General features: G+C 49.7%; 1 protein-coding gene across 2 annotated transcripts; it reads right to left on the reverse strand.

Moving 5' to 3' along the window:
- Nucleotides 1-3,786: 3,786 nt before the first annotated feature.
- HHATL (hedgehog acyltransferase like) lies at nt 3,787-20,507 on the reverse strand. 2 transcript variants are annotated; one of them, XM_085316517.1, is made up of 12 exons: nt 20,468-20,507; nt 19,358-19,526; nt 18,838-18,905; nt 18,249-18,362; nt 17,462-17,656; nt 16,289-16,498; nt 12,084-12,255; nt 10,187-10,331; nt 9,755-9,790; nt 8,775-8,976; nt 6,895-7,036; nt 3,787-5,502 (listed from the first exon to the last, which is right to left on the reverse strand). In XM_085316517.1, the coding sequence occupies exons 2-12, from the start codon at nt 19,461-19,463 to the stop codon at nt 5,381-5,383; spliced, it is 1,512 nt and encodes a 503-aa protein (XP_085172643.1). In that variant the 5' UTR covers nt 19,464-19,526; nt 20,468-20,507; the 3' UTR covers nt 3,787-5,380. The 2 variants fall into 2 exon arrangements, with proteins under 2 accessions (XP_085172643.1, XP_085172644.1); XM_085316518.1 differs by lacking the exons at nt 3,787-5,502; nt 6,895-7,036 and adding an exon at nt 8,446-8,563.
- Between the last annotated feature and the right edge of the window lie 1,063 nt (nt 20,508-21,570).

The raw sequence follows: 21,570 nt of genomic DNA on the forward strand, positions 1-21,570 counted from the left end.
AGGGCAAGTGCTGCTCTTTGAGCTGGGTCATACTTCAAAAATGTTCCTCCGATCCCAAATGCCTGGGGCTGGACAGCCCCCTGTCCTCCCTTCTACCTTCCCYGTGTACTAGTTTTTGCACTTTTCTAAGATTAATCCTGTGCAGTCTTGCACACTGCTTGGGATTTTTCTCCCCTACCGCTCTCCCCTTCCCTCCCTTCCTTGAGCCCTGGCTCCTTTTCCTTTTCTCTGTGCTGATCAGTGTGTGCTGCCATCTGAGGTTTACTTTTGCATTCCCCACAACACGAGGTGCTGCTGCTAAAACACAGCTGCAGCTGATCCCTTTCCAGAGAAGATCCTGACTGATCAGTGGTCTGTGGCTTCTCCTAGGTTTGTGTCCCACCCAGGGCAAGAACCCTGCACCAGCCCTAAATGAACCATTGGGTCTCCATCAGCTTCAGTGGCTTGGCCCAGCTGCTGGGCTGGCACCAAAGCTTGGGAAGAAACCCACTTTTTCCAGAGTGCTCTCTCCTCACATTTCCCAACAGAAGGTGAGACCACTAAATGCAACGGGACCTATCCTGGGTCCCAGCCCCCATAGTAAATGCAAAGGCCTAGGCCACATATCTGCTTCTGGCCAACCCAGCTGATTGGAAATGAGGAGCAGCTCTGGCTCAAGTGAGTATCTGGTAGGAAATGGGCAGTGGGTTCAATCCCTCCACGAGCAACAGCTCACTGGCGAGGAGGGAACCACTAATCCACCTGCRTGTGTAAGGCTCATCACTTCAGACACAAATGGTTTTATGGAAATTAGTGTTATTTCCAGGAAAACAAGGCCTGAGAGTTGTTGGCTGGAAAAGTTTTTTTTTTTTCCTCTCCAGATTTCACTTTGATGAAGATTTCTCCAGAGCAGCAGAACTCATTGGCTCTTTCCACCCTTGGGGGAGGTGGAAATCCCCATGAGCAGACAACCTTGGGATGAGGTCTGTCATCATCTGTGAAATCAGCAGCCGGATTTTAGTTACTTCACCWTTGTGCCTTGCTTTGGCAGGAAAACCAGACTTGGACTCCTTCATCCAGGTGGGGAGCAGCTCTCTTTCTGAGTGGCTGTGAGTACAGCTGACCCACCTAGGACTGTACGAGAAGCCACTGGCAAACATGGGACTTCCAGCCTTCATCTTGCTCTGTGAAGTGAAACCAGACCATTCTAGAGCCTGACTGAAAAAAATCCAAATCAGCCATTAACAATCTGAAACGCATCAGAGAAATGAAGGTTATCATCTACCTGGTCTCTCCGGGAATTGATTCACCACAACTGAATTAGACACTTGCCTTAGATGAGAGGACTCCARTGAGGTCTGTGTCTCTCCGTTCACTCTAGAGAGAGCTTAAATAACGAATTCAGACTAGACAACCCTAACTATTCCCAGTGCCTCCTAATCACAGCATAACTGGGACACTGTCTTCGTGACAGCTTGTGGCAACATTCACATGTGTAATTCCCAACATTTTGTTTCCTGCCAATACTATTTTTTCGTGTTGGCTCAATACAGCTGCTTGCGATGGCTGCCATCAGGATTGATGTAGCTAGCACAGGCAACCTCAAGACACCCTTCTGTAAAACAGAAACCTCTCTGGCTCCTGAGCACAGCCACACTCAGCTCAGCTAAGGGTGAGCCTTCCCCAAGCAATTTTTTGCTATGACCTAGTAGGACAGAGGGTCAAACCTGTGGACCCAAAACCCTCTGAGTAACTTTGTGCCCTGGGTGGCTCACGCAGCCACACAGTGCTAGCAGGGAGACTCAAAGGTGCTTTTGGAGCCGTTGTGCACCTCCCACGAACCCTCCGAGCCCTGGGGGGAAAAAGCCATCRTTGCTTTAGTTGTAGCTCAGCCACAAGCTTCAGATCATCTCAGCCACCAAGTAGCTGGAGTTTGGCTTTCTTTTCTTCTTACATATTAAGTTACACATTTTCAGGCTGGATCTCGAGTGTTGCATTCTTTTCTCACTTGTGTGTTTACTCTAGCTTCATTCTTGGCTTTTATTTGCTCACATTGGGTGGTTGTTGCTATTTACAATCTATGCACAGGCAAGTCAATAGGATTTCTCAGGGCTTGGGCTGAGCTCTGCCACGCTGAAGTGCTTATGCCACATCTGATTGCTGAGGGAGACATTTTTCTTTCTGTTGATAGCAGTTGAATCTGAGGAAATCATAAATTTTGAGCCTTTGCCAACTGCTATCTCTTGTGGAGGTTTTGATCACAGTAGATTTTTCCCATTCATCTTTCAGTTGCTGTGTCTAACCACGAACATAAGCTGGTCTCCAAGCAAGTACTGGCCAAGACTAGAGGGCTTTAACATCTAAGAGCAGATGAGATGGCACATGTGGATGCAGAGTGGTAGTGAGCACACTTACCATTCAGATACCTCTGTGCAAATGTTAAAACGGGTGAGTCRACTCAGCGTCCTGGGGTTACACCCCTGGCAGTGCTGACTGCTGTTTGATAGACAGTATAGCCCCTGGACATAGCCCCATAGGCTATTCTGAGGTAGCTCTCAGCTAGCTAGTCCTAGGTCTAATGAGACTACAGCTAATGATTTCCAATGGCTGGAAACTAAGACTAAGAGCAGTTACTATGTGTATCTCCAAGTGGACAGCACTCCTTCCCTACAACACAGCAGTGAGTGAGAATGTGTGGAAAGCATCACTAAAGGCTGGTAATGTAGCAGGATCCTCCTTCCCTGATGTTTTTCTGCCGGCATACAAACTCAAAGGGCAAGAAAGATGAGTGCAAGAATTATTGCCTTGTTGGACTGGATAGGAAGCTGTCCAGTGTAGGGCTGTTAATTTGAGTTTGTAGCTGTAACACAGCTTAGTGTAACACAGCTGTAACACAGTTCTTAGCACCTCAATTTGCTATCACAGCCAGGCAATAACCAGATCAGATGAGATATACTCCAGGAGGGAGATGAACATTTCATAATTCCTGTTCCACAGAGGCATATACTGAGGCTATAYGTCTCTTGCTCAGGGCAGAGCAGTGTCAGACACTGCCACGACAGCACCRCTTTGGCCACAGGCCTACCAGCACGCTTTGGCTTCTAACAGCAGCAGTGAGCACAGTGGCTAAGGGTTAACTTCATGCAAAGTAGGGGAAAGCCCGAGTTCTCCCATCCACTGGCTCTGTAACAAATTACTCGCTCAGATGGTGTCTAAGATTAGCTCCTTCTGGCAATTTCAAGATATGCAGCTGCTGGGTAAATTTAGATTCTTAGTGAATGGGTTATTTTCTCTCCAACAGGATCCAAGTCAGGAGGGCACTGCAGAGTCACTGGGCTGTGCCATGTGAGTCATTCACTTTGACATCAAGAGGTTGGTGACTCTGTTTCTCCTTCTGGGCAGCCAGAGACCTGAGCTGTACCACCTGGAGACATAGAGTCCTTAGTCTCAGTCTGCTGAAGTTCAGCATGTCTTCAGCTGTGCAAGGATACATACATATTCAGGAGAAGAGCTGAATTTTACACTAGGAGTGAACACATCATGTCTTAGCTGTTTTGATGGTATAGAAAAAATTTGAGATGATAGGGAGGTCAAGAAACTAGYAAGAAATTTGGTAGTGTCCAGCAGCAGAGCCTGTGTTGAAAAGTGATATGCATGGCAGCTGAAAAATTGGAGGYGGGACATGCAGGCCTGTGAACAGATCCTCCTGTCTCTCATCTCAGATGGCAGTGCATTGCCCATGTTATTATCTGCGTTATAGCAGCTAAATAGAGACTGGCAGCAGACTCTGTAAATGTCCAACATTTATTTACTAAATAAATAAATGACATATAGAAGGGACCTCATAAAATACTTTGGCAGAGCTGAAAGCYGGCTAAGAACAATTCCTGTTTTATCCACAGGGAAACCAGAACACACCAACACCAAGCATCTCCACTCAGGTTGCAAAGTGGTCCAGATCCTGCTCTCACCAAGAACTGACATGATTCAGAAATAAGGCTGCTTATGTTAGTCCAAAGTTACAAGAAACCCAGGGATATTTCCGTTATCTTTTCTTGAGACCCTGTGTCTCACATGGGTACATTTATTCAATCCATTTCACATGCAGTGTCCCAAAGTCTACTGCTTAAAGTGTGCTAGCAAATGATTTTGCTTCCCCACCCAAATCACTGCCCTTCATTCAGAGTCTTTCTCCTTGATTATATGTGTRTATGTGCTCATTCAGCCACATAGTCATGGGCTTAGGTTGTGTTGACCAAAGTCAGYTGAGCAAAGGGTTGGATGGCAGGAAGTAAGCAAGAGTTGGGTACAAAGTCCTCTGTTTCTCAGCCATGGGTAGGAATGCAAACTGCTTCTTCCACRGCATGGAGCAAACAGGAGTGAGATTTGGTTTGAATCCCAGGGCATAAATCACAGCAAGATGGTCATAGTGGCCGCATCTGTTTCACATGCCTCAGCGGAGCACGCTTTGGGTCTGAGTAAGGGCCTGGGGACCGAGGGGTTAGGCGAGTCTCGCGTTGTGTTTCTTCAGTGTGCCTGTTCCACAGGCAACTGGTATATGATGTTCCCTTGCCCTGAAGCAGGTATATCATCTCCCATGTTTTCATTAAATAGGCATGAGGATGGCATTAAATTATTTTTTCAAGACATATAGAACTGCAGTTCTGCAGAGGGTTTGAGATTATAGCAGAATCACTCTGCATGGCTGACAGTGGAAGGGAGATAATTACTGTTCAATGTGCAATTTCTAGTACTCTTTTCCTTTGATATAAAGACTRTTTTATTTATTTATTAGCCTCATGGTAGGTATATATTGTGCTGAGCCATTTTAAAGTCCTTACTACATAATATAGATGTTGAATACTTGACAGTGGATGTTGACTATTTCTTGTAGTAAAAGAAATTTGAGCTGGAAATAACCTGGAGAGGRTCTGCTCAGAGCAGGGTCAGCACTAGTTAATCCCTTTCTCATAGCTATATGCCCAGTTCATCCTAAAACCTCCAGGAGTTGGAGTTGGATAGCCTCTGGGAGACATAGTCTTTCTGGAGAGCCAAATGCTCTGGTGGACGAGATGTTACGGAAACCAAGGGGTGAAATCTCTAGGTCTGTAATATGTCAGAGGTTCAGATAAATGATGAGGATGGCTTTCTGGCCTTAAAGAAATAGATCAGGAGCCTACCTCAGCAGCCTGCCAGGCATGGCTAGCCTGCATACCACCCATGGGTGTCTTACAGAAGATCTTTACTGCAGCAAGAGAGTGCACCTTCCAGGTGACTTACACACAAATGAGCTTCAGCAGTTTGATTGCTAGGAGTGCTTGGCGGGCCCCTGTCAGTGGCTGGCCTGACAGGTGGTCAGAGAGGAGCTGAGGTTTTGAGGTAGGCCAGCTGATGTTTTCCTCTACTCTTTCTTTGCTTTGTCACGCTTCTCCTCCTCAATGGCCAGGACGCGCTCACGCTCTTTGATCAGCTGCACTCCACAGTACGTGATGAACCAGATGGACAAGGTGCTGACAGGGAAWCCTGAAAGATGGAGGGAGATATGGTCATCTTTGTGTGGTGGCTTGCCTAATGGGGCCAGCTCTTCTCCAACACCACTTCCGCTCAGGCAGGCTTGGGAGGTCCCACAAGCTCGCAGTGGCAAACATCATTTTCTRCTTCGGATCCAGCCCTACAACTTCATTGACAGAGAAAAGAAATCCCCAGGGGCAGATTTGAGATGAARTGGTGCCTGTGTCTACCAAAGCATCATGTACTGCAGTCAAAGCTGGAAAATGCTCAAATGGCTTTGAGCATCCCCTTCCCCCCAAGACAAACCTCCTTCTTTCCCCTAAATTCAGGCCGGGTGGTTGACTTTCTGCCCAGTAAACCTGCCAAAACCCCTTGTTGCTCAGTGTTGTGACTTTCAGAAAGCTTTGAGTCCAGTTGACACTGAAGATCTCACCTGAGCCATGTCCTGTACCTAACATAGTGGACACAGTGTGTATGCAGGAAAACACACCTATTTGTCACCTAGATAAGCAACCCAGGGGCAGAGAATTCCCCTTCCACTTGGGAAGAGCGTGATGGCTTTTGTAACCGTAAGTCTGGTATCCATGGCAGATGAGAGACACAGATTTTGTACCTGCTAAAATAGGACCTCTGAAATGAATAATGCAACCAGGAAAAGCCAGCTAGCTCAACTAGCAGGAACTTCTGACATACTGAACCCAAAGCATCACATTATCCATTTCCTATGCCAGCTTCTGGCCCAGAGAAGGGCCGGGAGGGCATGGATTCCATGTAACTATTTATACGCTGCACTCTTTGAACAGACTTCAAAATAGTGTTGCCATCTACTGATAAGAAACGTACTGATAAGATTGTTTAATAGGAGCCTAGCATGAACTGCTATATTTAATGACAGAGGGAACCAAGTACAGATAATTAGAAAGTAGATAGGTTAGGAGTGAAGATTTGTACCTATCACCTTCAGGCTGACACAGGAATAAGTGCTAAAGCAAAGGGAAATGAGTTAGGCTGAGTAAAACCCTCTCTCCAGGAAGGGAACAATTTCCCAGCCAGGGAGAGCTGGACTCAGCCTGCCTTGGCAGGTTGACAAAAGCTTTTTCATTGCTGCAAAAAGTCCCAATCATCCTGCTGCCCTAGGAGCTATACAAACATGTTAAAGACGACTTGTGCCTCACAGGGCTTGCATGAAAAGAGTAGGAGAAAAGAAGCCGCTTTCTGCACATTTTGTAGGTGAGGAAGGTGCTGCCCATCCGAATTAAGGTAGCTTGAGGGTGGTCACATACTGAGTCAATGGCCAGGCCATTCTGGACCCAAGAGAACTCACAAGTCCCAGTCCCCAGCTCCACTCCCTTGTGTCCCACATTAAGATGAGATCGCTCACTGAGGAGACTGGTAGCACCTTACCTGTGAGGAGGAGCCTCTTGGTAACCAGCAATGCAAATTCCAGGCTGTTGAGGGCCAGGATGTTGTAGAGGAYGATGGCCCAGAAGTTTGCTGCCCCAAAGACTGCCCTAATCCGCCGAGACATGGCCTCTGACATTTTGGCCTATTCAGGGGAGAGGAGCAKAGAATCAGGGAAAATGGGGCTTGTTCTTACAGAGATGAAATTGTTTTAGTTTTTCTTTCTCAGAGCTTGTGTGATCACAGCCAGTTATCTCTGGACAACTTATCTGGTGAGCCATGGGTCCCAAGACATGCTGGTAGCTCCATACAGAGCCAACACAGCTCTTCAGGCCTAAAGTTAGGTCCTCACTGAGTTGTTTGGAGACCTCAGAACAGTGCTCCTCAGCACCCTAAGCTCTGTGAAGGCTGGCTAAATGTGACCAAGATCCTTACCAACCTTCAGGAAAAGGGGTAAGGAAAGGAGATGTGCTGATCTACTGGTTCATAACAGCCAGACTCCAGCTGGGATCCCAGATGGGTAGGCATAAATTTGAGCAGCCTTTAGTGTCTGTGTGATTAAGAAGCATAAGGTTGATGTAAAACTGCTGCTCTGCTCCTGGGTTGAGGGCAACTCAGATGCATTTGGGTCTCTGGGTTGGCCTTTTGAGGTCCCATGTGTAAGGCCAAATTGTTAAACATGGTTTCAGGTTAATAGTTCTGGCTGGTAACTCCTTTCCTGATCTGTTGCCTTGGGTAAGATGTCCCTCAAAGTAGATGAATGCTGTTGTTTGCTAGGATTATTATTAGCCCTATATGCAAATCACTCCAAGCTTCTGGTAGAAATTGTTTCTTAGGGATTTAAAAAAGAGCTGAACACTAGTAACAGCAGAAGAGTGAAATTGTCACCAGTACRTAATCCTCAGGAGCAGCTGCTGCGAGTGGAGAAGAGAAGTGGTTTATAGCAATCTTCAAAGAGCACAGTGAATCCCCAGGCCATTTAGTACTGAGAATTGTGCTGCCACGGGGAAGAAGATTTCACTGGCTGCGAGTGTTATAATCTGATTAAAAGTTCCACAGGGAGAACAAATGTGAGGATTTTTCTATGAAGTTTTCATTCAAAAGTTGTCTTTAATGGATCAGCTTTACTGGATCAGCCAGACTTTTTACATTGGGCAAAACCCAAACAAACAATAGAATTATTTCCATGATGGAGTTTCCTGAGTTTTATTTCCAAACTTTCTCCAAAGCATCCTGGTCCGAAACAGAGATTGGRCACCAAGCTTTAGAGAGGTTGGAAAAGAACTAATTGTAGTAACTGAACATTTGTTTTTATCACAAATCAGACTGAAAATACTCAAAATGCCAAAATGTTTTGCAGAACAAGAAAAAATARTTTCCATATGGAAATGCATAAATATTTTCCTGTGAACATACCTTAGACTTTGAGTCTACCTGTGCTACTCTGAGGCCTCACTAGGGCTGAAATTCTGGTTCTCTTGGGCATCTCTTTTCCTTTTGAATGCTGCATATCTAGCCTACGTTTCCTATGAAGCTCCACAGGGCCTGGCAGGAGCTTGATCTAGGTGGGTGTCATCCTGTTGTGCATCCCATCGTTTTCTGCATGAACAGGACTGTCCTTCTCTTGTAYAGCTGGCAGGTTGATCACAAGAACGCTATAGGCTGTGGGATTCTGCAGAGCAGGAAGCAGAGAGCTGCAGATTTCCAGGCAGGAGCACCTGGACATGTACAGTRTCAGGGGTGTTGCCTCTTGGGTCTCAGATGAACATGGATCCCATTTGTATAAACAAGTTCAAGCTCCCTAGAAACACTGATGTTTCCAGGACCARAATTTGATCTTAGACCCTCTGATCTTCCCATTCCCTTGCAGCCAACCTCCTCACCTCCATTTTGGCAAAGGGTTCCCGCTGGAAGAACTTCTGCACCCATAGCTCGAAGTTGAGGCCAAAGCAGTTGAAGATGGACCAGATGTAAACAATTTCACAGGGCCCCAGCCACAAGGTAGTGATGGCAAAGGTGGAGATAGTGGCCATGAGTTCCTTCAGAACGTTATCATGGTTCTCCCCAATGTGATCATACACATACCTAATGCAAAAGAAAGCAGTTGGTACTTCCTATAGTGGAGGAGAACCCTCAGGAGCCCTTCCTTCCGCACCGATCCACCACAAGCATTGATCCATCTCACAGATGGGTGGCTCTAGAGTGCCCTGGTGAGAGGGGAAGGAAGTTTGGGGTGACAAGTTCTAGCAATAAACTGATTTTGATTATAGTCCAGCTATTCATTGCTTATATTCCTTGCAAACCAGTAGCTCCTCTAAGGACAAAATACCATCCTTTCCCTCCTTTGTTGATAAAACAGCGATCCATAAAATTGCAGGTTGTCTGAGACCTCCTGGTACACAGCATTTCAGCACAGAGCAGCCATCACTTTTGGTACAGGTTTGCTAGCATGTCCCCATGGCTGAAGAGAGCTGAAAGGCTGAGGGAGTTGTAGATGCCCCATATCCTGGATAAAAAAGGATAGTTTGAGCTACACCTGGGCTCAATTCCCTTTTCCTCCTGGGGGATTATAAACCTGACTCTTCCTCCTTCTARGGAACAGAAAATCTCTCAAACTTAGAGGATATTCTGAGGCAGGATTCTCTTATTCCTCCCTGTGAAGGCTCTTGCACTTTGTGTTGATTAATTCAATATTCKTTGGGATAAACAGACTAAGCCTGGCTCTTTACCTGAGTAGGATATACCTRAAAGAGAGGACACCTAGCTTTTAGGATGAACAATGTTTAATGTTGCATTGCTGTGCGATGAAAAAGAAGACTCCAAACCACCCTGGAGACAATTGATTAGAGACACTGAGACTTACTTGCATAGCCAGTCATTAATCCCTCTGTCAAAGTGCCTAAAATAAAGACAATAAAAAACATGTTAGAATACAAGGATTAATGATTGCCTTTTACTCAGTAGTCATCCAGAAAAGGCACTCAGTGACCCGGAGAGGGAAACCTAAAACCTCATTTTCAGCATTTTTGATCAGACTAGTCCTTTCTTGCATAGGTTCTATGGATTGTTGTTGGTTGCAATCTTCCTCATTATCCATTGCTTCTTACCCAAGGATATTTTCCCTGGGCTATGGCCAGGTCTAGGCTATACATTCAGAATAGACTATTCAACCTAGCCAATTTTTAACATATATGCCAGCTGCTCTGAAGCACAGCCAAGACCTTCTCCCCTCCATGCACATTTCTTTTGGATTGAATGTGCTGCCTCCATTCACCATTGTGTGAGGACTACTCACGTTTCTGCAAAGACATAGAGCATGGTGATGCATTTGGGAGGCTGTGGTGGGTCCAAGTGGTCCAGTCGGGCAATGGTGTTGATGACTCCAAACATGACAGCAGCTTTCACCCAGTCGTACACCAAATTGGAATAGGCCAGGCCAGCTGGAGTAAAAATAGGAGTCAAACAGGTGAAGAGGAGTACAGGAGGTATCATTTTCAGGACTCTGGGGGATCTTCTGTACCRTGGGACTGTGTAGTCTATTGCAACAAATACGGCAGCGAGGGAAGAGTTTAATGCTGTCTGGGACCAACAGARCTTTTAAAACTAAGTAGCCTTTTAAGAAGGCTTGAACCAAAGGATAATACATTCTTGCGTTTTGGAAGGAGCCGTTTGTTGGTATTAGTAGTCAGAGAGAGTCACACAAATTTCATTTCCTTCCTCACAAGCTCTTTCTTYTCCTCTAAGACTTGTTAAACATTAACAAACTCATCACAGTTTTCAACTCTGACCTYTCAGGTTTTATTGCCACCTCCATTGAAATGTAACTCCATAGATGTAACTGCAGCAGTACAGGGGCCAAATATCTGTATTGGAGAGGTGTCTGACAATGGAAAAGTGATCTCTGTACACCAAAGATTTCAAATTCCTCTTCAAACAGAAGTTAAAAAYCCTCCTATTTTGGTAGGATTCAGCACACAGATTAATAGCCACATGATGTCTCAATGTGAGCCATGTGCCTCAGCTTCCACTATGCATGATGATCTGGCTGGTACAATCAATGGAGCCTGCAGAGCTACTCAWCTTTGGAAGTGACACATATATGCAGTCAGTCAGTCCATCTGGATCTCTTAGGACGRCCTAAATCAATGTCTGCTGCTATTCTAGATGCGCTAGGATTTCCTGCCCAGCTTCCAGCTACCACTCCAGAGAGGCACAGGTTTCCTCCAGCTCTGACTTTCCCTCTGCCAGCCCTGAGTGGAGGTCAGACACCCTACTGTATCTCAAATGCTGCCAACAGACACATGTTTGAGCAGCTGAAATCCACTGCCCATCTGCTAGCTGAATGCTAGCGCAGCCCCTGCTTTTTAKCCTGAGAGTTTGGTTCTGGAGGTCCCTAGTCCACCTCCAATCAGAGCAGAGCCAAATCTGAACCGAGATTAGGTTTCTCAGTACCTCGTCTGTATGAATTTTGAATAGCACTATCTCTGGGGACTCCACAACCTCGCAGAGCCCCTGTTCCAGTGTTTAATCATTCTTTTTATGAAAAAAAATCTTTATATGCAATCAAACTTTCTCTTGCTGCAACTTGTGTCCCTTTTCTTGTACTTTTTCACTATCAACCTGCAAAAAGAATCTGTCTCCATCTTCTTTATAATCTTCCTTGGGTAGCTGAAGAAAGTAGGTAGACCTCCTGAGACTCCTTTGAAGCCATACTGARGTATACTCTCAAGCTCAGCTGCTCCCTGTACAAGCTGTGCTCCAGTCCCCAACCATTTTAGTGGTTCACAATACCCCACTTTATTACCATCACAACTGGCCACCCCTTCTGTGAATCTGATGTACTAGATATTGCTCTTGCAACAGCATTGGCCTGATTTTCAGAGGTGTTGAGCTCTCCTTGCTGTCCAAAGGCAATGGGAACAGCTTGGTGCTCAGCCTCTTAAATCCAAAGCTAAATAATTTTCTCTGTCCTCTATGAGAGCAGGAGACCTAGGCCAGCTTGCTCTCCAGAGCTACCCAACCTCAGCTTTGTGTATCATCACCAGCTGGAAGAAGAAGGGCTGTAATCAAACTTGCCTATATTGGGTTGAGATTGATGAGGTGTCTCAATAGAGAGGGGAGAAGATCTGAATCACYCACTGCTGCCTTGAAGTCAACTACATGTGTGAACATGTCCCCACATGGCCACTCACCTAAGGACCAGTCTGAGAGGCGGTTAACAAACTTCAGGTCAGAAGGGAGAGTGAGGATGTAAAAGAAGTGGAAGAAGATGTCCACAGCAATGATGATCCCCACATGGAGGACAGCATGGATCCGGATGCTCCTCATCTCATCATCTTTACGTTGCAGCTCTCGGGTGCTCACCTGTCAGGATGGCAAACCAAGAAAAGGACTGAGCTGAAGGAGAAACTGGGCAGAAAGTTCCTCCATCTAGAGAAAATCAAACCCATCAGGGAGCTGAGGTTCAGGATTTATCCAAAGGTACATGGTCAGAAAATCAACTTAACTTGAGGGTGGTCTTTTGCTGAGGTCACAAAGTGGGAGCAAGCATCACACCTRTCTCATCTACACGATACTGCAGCTGTATACTGGAAAGGACATTTATGAGCCTCCATATGGGCTGGAATCCCGTTGGAGATCCTTGCCTGAGCAAGGTGGGGACACACTGCCCGTTATTTTAGGCTAGGCGGAGAAATCAGTTGTTTGGGAGCAGGAGGAAGAGGATGGCTGATGGTCTCCAGAGCTTCTGCTTCAGGGAGCTATCTTGTAAATGAAAGAGAAGGCTGCTCAAGGGGCCATCCAGAGTCAGCTGAGAKCTGACTGAAAGGGCTTTTCTCTCTGCTGTGCCTGGTGTAATCATGGGCCAGGCTTTGCCTCCAGGAGCTGTCATGTCTCTGGACGTTGTAATATAAAAATCATCAGAGTAAGCTTTTAGGATTACCCTGGGCAGATTGATGGCCTCGCTTCCCTGCATTGCCGTAAAAATTGCTGCTGTATCCAAAATCCTCTTATGTTTATTACTCTTTTTATTCCTTGCAAGAGGTGGGAGTTCTCAGAAAGTAATCTGCAAGCTGCCGCAGTAGCCCAGTCGTCAGAACCGGATGATTCCTGGGAATTAAAGCCTTTGCCAGATTTGCTCGCTTCTGTCATATGCAGAGTGCACCTAAGACCCTCCTGCTTTAAGGAAATGAAGAGGCCTCTAAACCCTGAGCTGAAGCAGGCATTCAATCTGGCAGGGGCAAGCTGCTGCAGGCCACCGTTCCTGCAGCTGACGCCACGCCAGCAATGCCAGGGAGGGCTCCGGCAAGGTGATGAACGACTGAGGATCTGCCAAGGGAGGCTGGGCTCTGGCACAGAGRCCTATGAGTGGACATGGGGCTTCAGTTTCCCACTGGTGATGGTTTCCCACTTGTATCACAGGGCATGACTCCTCTGCGCCCATCAACTCCCATTCTTATTTCTGTCCATGGTCACAGCACCCTGGCACCATTTCATTGAGATCGGGRCTGTTCCTTGCCGCCTCCTTACACACACATTTTCAGCCATTCAGAGGTGATTTTGTTCCCTGAATCCCAGTAAGGAAGATCCAGCGTCAGCTCAGCTCCCCTGGAGCCAGGTACTAGAATGAACTCGGCCAAAGATCAGCTTTGTGGTTACTGCGTGTCGGGATTAGGGAATGATCTGAGCATCCTCTCACTAAGACCARTGCCACTCACTGGCACCTCTTCAGCCTACCTGGGACCTGCTATAGACCTGCAGGTCCCACTGTGTATGAGGGACGCATAGTGTACAAGGGGTCTACCAAAGGGTAGCACCAGTAGGAGCCAAAGAGACAGAGCTGCCCCTAACTGGGCCACCCACATGCCATCCTAGAGAAGGGATTTGATCTTTCTGCCCCCAGAATTTCTGCTGGACAGTTTGTATAGCCTCTGCAATTAACTGCAGCTCCAGCAGTGCAGGGGTGATCTAGCCAGGAGATGGCAGTGGTGGCCAGGCCAAGACAGGGCCCCTGGCTGGAGGGGGAAAAGAGTTGGGGACTTGCTCYCTCTGCCTTTAAGGGAGATGTTTTAAAAAGAAAAGGGAGAATTGCTCATTAAGTGGTGATGACTGTAATAAACATCCTGGTTTATGGCTCTGCAAAAAGGAGCCAAACAGAAAAAATAACAGATTAAGCCTTGTAAGGGCAATGGAAGTTCGAGTCTTGCAGGCGCCAGGAGTTTATTGCCGCGATTAATATAGACGTTAAAAGAAGCCAGGGCTGCCTGTGCGGGAGGCTGTGACTGTCTTGTAGGAGAGACTAGCGGTAACTGGAGAAAAAAAARTAGTATGGAGGGAGAAGGGTAGCCCTAGGCACTGAGGCCCGGCTGGAGGAGCTTGGACAGCGAGGCTGCCGGAGCCACATTTGCTGGACTTCAGCCTGACAGATAAATCATAGCTGGAAAGATTGAACCTCAGGATGAGACAGTGGGCACCCTCAGCATTTCTGCTGGTGTCTGCAAAGGAACGTGGTGGGGAAAGGAGCCTGGCTGGAGCCCAGCAGTCCCTGTTCTTTGTCTACTAAGAACCAGCTGCTGATGGACTCTGTGCACTATGAGCATCCTTCCCAGGGGAGGCTGAAGCTGATTTGGAGAAGGTCCTTAGGATCCTCAGGGTCAAGCTTCCTCCAAAATGGATCTGTGAAATACAAGGGTTCTTGATTCTATCTCCAGCCATAAATAGGGATGTCGTCCCATCCTTTCAATACAAGCACAAGGTTGTCCTTGGCAGGACAAGGTGTGTCCTTGGCAGGACTCAGATYGGCTCTCATCCTGCAGTAACAGCAGCTTCATGGCCAGCAGCTCAGACATGCAGCTCCCCACCTACAAGCTCAGCATCTGGGTGGATCCCTGTCATTCAAGTGATGCCACCACAATACAACCTTCTGGATCACCAGATCCTTGCCTGAGTTACCATTTCCTCTCTGGGCAYTTTCAGATGGAGGTCCCTTCCAGGAGCAAGTTTGAAAAGCAAATCAGGAAAYGGTAGTTAACCATACAGCTCATGCAGGAGTGGTGAGACTCAGAGCCACAAGGGGTTGTGGAAGCTGGCAGTGGGAGTTAGACAACTTTGGAGGACAGTTTCAGCCAGGCAATTAAACACGATGGTCCAGTGCTAACTCCAGTACAGGAAGGCTCCCAAGTCTCACTGCAGGGAACAAGACCAGTGCAGACCCTTTCTTACATTGTCCACCACATGTTGACAACCATGTAGGCCAGCTTTGCAGACAAGGTGCTGGACTGAGTGGGTCTTTGRTCAGACTTCAGTCTTCCTGCCTCCATACCAGGGATTCTCTGGCTGCTCTCACCTATCCTGGGCACTGGCTGGCTATTCTTCTGAATTCATAAAAGAATTCTTAAGATGCTCTTGTGTCCAGTTGTTAATTGGGATCCATAAATTCTATTTAATTATTATTCTTTAAAAGGAAGTAAGGGAAATGGCAATCAGTAGACAGGCTTCCCACCATCATTGCTGACCAGGCAAGAGGGTCTTCCTAAGAGTCAGTAATGTTTTGCTTTGCTGGTGGCAATCCATCARCGATGTAGAAAGATGTTGGGATGGGAAGAGTGGAAAGGGAAAGAGAGCTGCCATTTAGCTTGATCCTTCAATGTGAACCCAGAGGTCAACCCTGTCCAATCCCAGGCTGGATTTCTGCTGATGCATTTTCCAGTGCTATTTGAATTCTCCTTTCAAAAGTAATTTTGGTCATGCGCAATACAGAAAGGTGCTCTGGGCACCTGAGCATTTCATAGGGAGCAGAGGAATTCCAATGAGGTAGCTGAAAAACAACCTGCTATAAAAATCCTTCTGCCCAGACTTACTTATTTCTAGAGAAACACCTTGATCTTAAGACACAGAGACAGCCCTAGAAATTCTTACTCCTAGAATGAACCAGCTAGACAGGAATAAGCTTGAGTGAAAACACGGGGCATGAGGACACCTAAGCTGTCACATGTGCATGCTCATGGCCATTGCCATGCAAAGGACCCCACAGACAGATGCCAATAGGTGTCAGATATCTAGCTCACACTGTGGTTTCTCAGCACCACAGGGAAGGAGAGCACAGAGCCATGGGGGCAGTAGCATGAAGTTGGCAATTTTGGCAGGCAATTTGTGCAGACAGTGAACCGTCTACTCTCAGCTGCAAGCACAGTTCGTGTTTCCYGAACCCAGAGAAGATCATCAGGCTAATTTTCATGCTTGCACAACACTCTGTGTATGCAGGTGTATTTTCACTTGCCAGTGGGGAAACTGAGGCTTTTCTGTGGTAAAGTAGGCATTAAAACCAAGCAACTAAACACAGCACCGAGGGGAATAGTCCCCTTGTGACCTGGCCTCAGGAGGTGCCCAGGGCATTTACCTGAGCATGGAACTGGTCAAATGTCATGACAGGCCCGAAGAAAAAGAATGGAAGGTAGAAGTTGTATTTGAGGAGATCGAAGATGGAGTAGATGCCCTCCTTCCTCTCACAGCTCTCGAGTGCGAAGCTGATGCAGCGCATGATGGTGAAGCCACTTCCCCCRTAGAAGAGGACATCTTGAAGATCAAAAGCTTCCGTTACAAATCCACTCTAAGTGAGAAAAGAAGAGTTACCACCACACAGTTCACATCACCTCTGCACGTCCTCACTTTTCCAAAGACATCCTCTCCCAGGGGAATGGTTTAAAGCTTCTAATTACACTAATAAACAAATTACTCCCATGGCTAATTAGCCTTAGCTGTTAGAATAATAAAACTAGGGCTTGATGCTTTTGCATCTCGGAGGAGCTGGGAGGTGGTAGATTCTCTTGGTGGCATCTTCACCAARCTGGGCTTGCATCAACTACAGCACTGGGGCCAGCAGGCTTTTCAACCTCAGACCCAGCCCCAAGCTGTGTTACTTGGCTCCTGCCTGGCATCAGGGGAGGGCAGAGCCTGCTGGCAGCTGCCTGCCAGGCCCAGGTGTGCCATCTTGTAGGGACACGCAAGCTTTGCTCCAGAACGGGAATTTCACAGCAGCCTGTGTCCTGGGGAGGGGTAGGATGGAGCCCTCCCAAGGAAAGGCAGCACAAGCCTGACACAGGGAAGCACCATTCAGAGCTGGGTGATGGGCAAGGACAGGTAATGCTGTCCTCCCTCGATGGGAGGAGGGACTAAATGGTCTCAGCAGGGCAGAAGTATTTAACTGGGCAGAGGTATAAGAAATAGATATGAGCATCACTGAACTCACTCTGGTACTGTGTTACAGATAGGGAAACTTAAGCATAGGGCAGCGACACATCTTGCCTGAGGCCACCCGGCAGGCTGTTGTCCAAGCAACAAGGAGGACCCAGGTGTCCTGAGCCCCCCTGGCCCAACAGGAAGCCACTGAAGCAGGGCACAGCCCTTGTGGGATTGTTCCCAAGCGTGTGGTACTCTTGAACCCAGTGGGAGCTGTGACAGAGGCAGAAGAACTGCTCAGGGCTTATGGGAGACCTCCTTGGAGGTAAATCCAAGGAGAGGGACATGACTGGCTTGGAAATGCAGCAGATGAGTGGCCTAAGACAGCACCTACCTGCCAAGAGCTGAAGGGCTCCACCTTGAAGGATGCGAGGCAGCAGAGCCCGGCCACGTAGCAAAGCCATTTCTGCTTCGCCAGTGAGACAGAGTAGAGGATGATGCAGTGGGAGAGGATGATCATGAGGTAGACAAGGCCCATGCTGCCCAGCACAGCCAGGAGCCCGTACAGCATGTATATGACAGCCCGGTGCTGCGAGGGGAGAGAGAGTCCCTCCATGATCAGCTCTGTGAAAGTCCCAATCTTTCTCAATCACAGCTAACAAATCTATTTAATATAGCTGCTGGCATCCACGCATCCCGTGAGAAACTACCCAGAAAATGGGATCGGAAGAACCACTATGTTTCCAAAATCACRAACTAAAATCTCTTGCAGTCCGGCTCCATTCTGGGTTTCTGCATGGGGGGTARCAGTTCCCTCCCTGCAGCGGGCCCTTGATGGATCTGACTCCCACCTCTGCCATTTCGTCCCGCTCCCGCACRTTCACAAACCACCTTTGCTTCTCCTCCCCACGAGACCACATACTCAGCCTCCATCCTGGCCTGGATTTACAGAGGCTTGGCGAGTTTTTGCCTCTTGGTCTCCAAGTGGCTGATCAAATCCAAATGTTCCTGCACCCCCGATGCCCATGTTGAGTGCAAGAAACAAATATCCCTCAACTGTGGATGAATCCTAAGCATCTCGCAGACAGACGGATGTAGAGACCCCTCCGCTGCCTTCAAGGAACCTCCTCTTCTGCATCACCCTTGTGCTCCTAAATCCGCCCTCCCGGTCGCTCGCTCACCTGCGGTACGATCATGGAGCAGATCTTGGCAAACAGGATGTGCCCCGAAAGGGCGAAGATGATGAAGTTCCTGAACGAGGTGAACCACATCACCCACTCAAAATCAGCCACATCCTGCAGAAGCAGAGCAGGGCACCTTACTGCCCCGAGCCCTCACCCTCCACCRGCCTCGGCCCTCGGGCGCCCATCTCAGGGAGTCTGACGTCCACTCGCACCGAGGGCTGGACGGGCATTTAGGCTGTGAGGGCACCTCATCGTCACACAGCTTTCCAAGCCTGATCTTCCCATTTTTCCACCCAAGGGCTGCCAAGCACTTTCGCTCAGTCATAAAACCCGGGGAAAGATTTGCAGAGATTGCTTGTCTCTGCAGGCGTGCACAAAGCAGCACATCTGCTGTGCTGTAGGGCTAATATTTCCCTGACTWCTTTAAAGGCCCTTATTTAAAGGACACGCTGGAAAGGGGGGGGGGGAAAGGTCGCATAGACTTTGCAAATGCATTGTCAGCAGCAGAAAAAAGCATCTCTGCATTTGCAGCAGTCAGCACTAACCGGGTCGCCCTAGGAAATGACCACCTCCTTACTCCGCTTACCATCTTCCTGCCGAAGTAATGCCAGCCCGGTTTTATGCCGTCCCGAAAGGCCTTCCTGTTCATGCTGTCTGCAAAAGAATAATTCCCGTGGAAAACCACGGTGATCAGCAACCGTTTCCACACTCGTTTCCAGCAGAGCCTTTGCGCGGTGCAACCTCCTGGGGATCCCTAGCAGACCCTGTGCAGAGGGGTGCAGGCACATGTGGCTTTTTTCAGCTCCCAGATTAGAATAATAATAATAATAATAACAAATTTGAGAACGGGCCCCTTGGCTTTGTTAGGATGCTGGCACAGCCCTGTCGTCCTGACCCGTGGAAAGTGGAGCTAAGGGGTAATCACGAAGGCAGGCAGATATTTAATTAACCCTTTTGGGGTGAGACGCGACGGCTTCCCAAGATATTCTCTGCAAAAATTAAAGCCAGGATGGCCATGCTGGTATCTACGTGCGCGTGCCTGAAGGACCCCTCGGCTCACACGCGCAATCCCTCTCCCTCGCACCCCGGGGGGTGAGGGAAGTCACCTCTGGAGGCTTCGAAGATCCCGCTCCCGCTGTACACTACGGCGCACGTCAAGGTGAGAGCGTAAAAGCCCAGCTCGTAGCTGGGGAGCATCGCTTTAACGCCCATSGCGGCAGCGGCTCACCGCCCCGGCGGCCGGTGGTGGTGGGAAACAAATCTCAGCCTGGGAACCTGCAGAGAGGGGAAAAAAAAGTGAGAAAGCCCCTTAAAAGAAAGCAGTTTCAGCTGGAGCTGAGCCCTGCGGTGACAGCTCAGGTGCGGGGAGCAACAGTGCTGCTAAAACAAGCTGAAAACCCCAGCGAGGAGCCCGGCTTTGAGCAAAATCTCCCCCCCTGCACCCTTCGGAGCCAAGCGAGCTCCCACGGTCGCCCCAGGGTGCCGGCGCGGGGAGTCTCCGCCGCGGGGGGACGCGCGGGCAGGTCTCGAGGGAGCCACGCGGACGCACCGCGCCGCCTCGTCCCCTGGCTAACGCGCCAGCGGGGATGCTGGCCGTGCCCTTTGGTCCGCGCTCGGCCTCTCCTCGCCGCCGCCGCGGCCCCGTCCAGCGCTGCCTAAAGCTCCCATCGCAGCATCCGCCGGGCTGGACGGTCTCTAGCGCAGAGCTGCTTCTTACGGGCAAACTGCCACCGCTCTGCAGCGCCGGTGCCTGTTGCAAGGTGCCCCGGGGGGGGGGGGGCTGGCAAGGGAGCCGCTTGCAAGAGCTTCTACCTCYTTCCCAGGCTTATCAAAGAGTTTTCCCCGCTGTGTCGTGCCGGGGTAAGGGGCAAGGAGATGGTTAAGAGCGCGCGGTCGCTCCCGGGGGGACGGGGCGCCCCGCGCCGGGCGGCGGAGGGGGGCACGCCGCAGCTGCTGCAGAGCGCGCAGCCCGTTCCAATTTTAGCTCCGTAATTGCTCCTCAGCCGCAGCGGCGTGCCAGAGCGCAGGGTTCCCTCCGCGGGCTGCAGGCAGGCTCAGGTGCGCCCGCGGACGGGGGGCCCGGCCGGCCGCAGCCCTCCGTCCCCCCTGCACCCCCCAACCACCGCCGCCACCGCCGCCCTCCGCCCCGGGCTGGGGAGCACCGACCCCCGGCGCGCGCCTCCGCTGCCCTCCCCACGCCGGTCCCCACGACTGACCTTGAGCGGCGGGCGGCCGAGCGCAGCAGCCCCCCTCCCTCCCCGACCCACCCTCACCCCGGAGCCGAGCGACCGGGCGGCCCTCTCGGGATCCAGCAGCCGGCACTGCTAAATGGGGCGTCGAGAGCGGAGCGGGGTGGGGGAAAAGGGAGAAAAAAGCTTGGGGGGGGGGAGGTGGCCGCTGGCCTCCCTATTGCATCCGTCTGTCCATCCGGCGACCGTCTGGGGGGGGCGGCTTGGCTTCTCTTTCTGGCTGCGGGTGCCCGGCCCCGCACCTTGCCCCTGGAGTAAGTTTAGCAGGGAGTGGAGCAGAGCAGGCGGCAGATATTTTTATTTTAGAGCAGCGCTGCAGAGGGGGGCTGGTTCAGGAGCTGTCTGTCACGGCAGCTGCCGGAGAGGACCCGGGGCAGCAGCCAAATTTACCGCCGGGGCTGAGAGTCGCGGCCTGGGGGCAGCCGGGGTTTCCTTACAGGACACAGGCAGCACCCCAGGCCTCTGCTTTAGGGACTGAAAAAAGAGTCCCCAATAAAGCAGGCAATCTGGGTCTGGCCTCTTCTGAGTGCTGGAGGGTTGAGTGTGCTGGGGCCCCTCTTGCAGTGACCGCAGAGGGGAGGTTTCCCGTGGGATTCAGGGATGCTGAGGGCAGCAGTCACCCATGGCCCAGGGAAAACTGCTTCTTTCCTGCTCTCCCAGGGCGCTTCCACGGCTTCGGTACCCCTCTTCGAACCTTGCGAGCCCTGCTGAAGGTGTAGCCCCTGTAGCTCCCATGAAGAGGGGAGGCAGTTCTCTCGGCTTACAGATGGGGAAACTGAGGCACAGAGCAGCAAGATGGGATTCCTCCCTAACCTAAGCATTTGCCAAATAGTGATTAAATCAGAGCGAGGCACTCTGGGCTCCTTCAGAGGTTGCAACACCTCTAGAAGCCTCTGCCCGCTTCCTACTGGCCAGCTCGGGGATCCCCTGCCATTCCCCACCGCTCAGAGCCGGCGTGCAGGGTGCAGCTCAGATGCCAACAGCACGTATCCGACATTTGGGACATGACCTTGACACCTATGGCAAAAGCAGAGGCTCAAACCTGAGTCCCCAGGCAGTGCCCCCACCAA

Source organism: Rhea americana, unplaced genomic scaffold (assembly GCF_003343005.1).
Source record: "Rhea americana isolate MKP2758 unplaced genomic scaffold, rheAme1 scaffold_47, whole genome shotgun sequence".
In the NCBI taxonomy this organism is placed as follows: Eukaryota; Metazoa; Chordata; class Aves; order Rheiformes; family Rheidae; genus Rhea; species Rhea americana.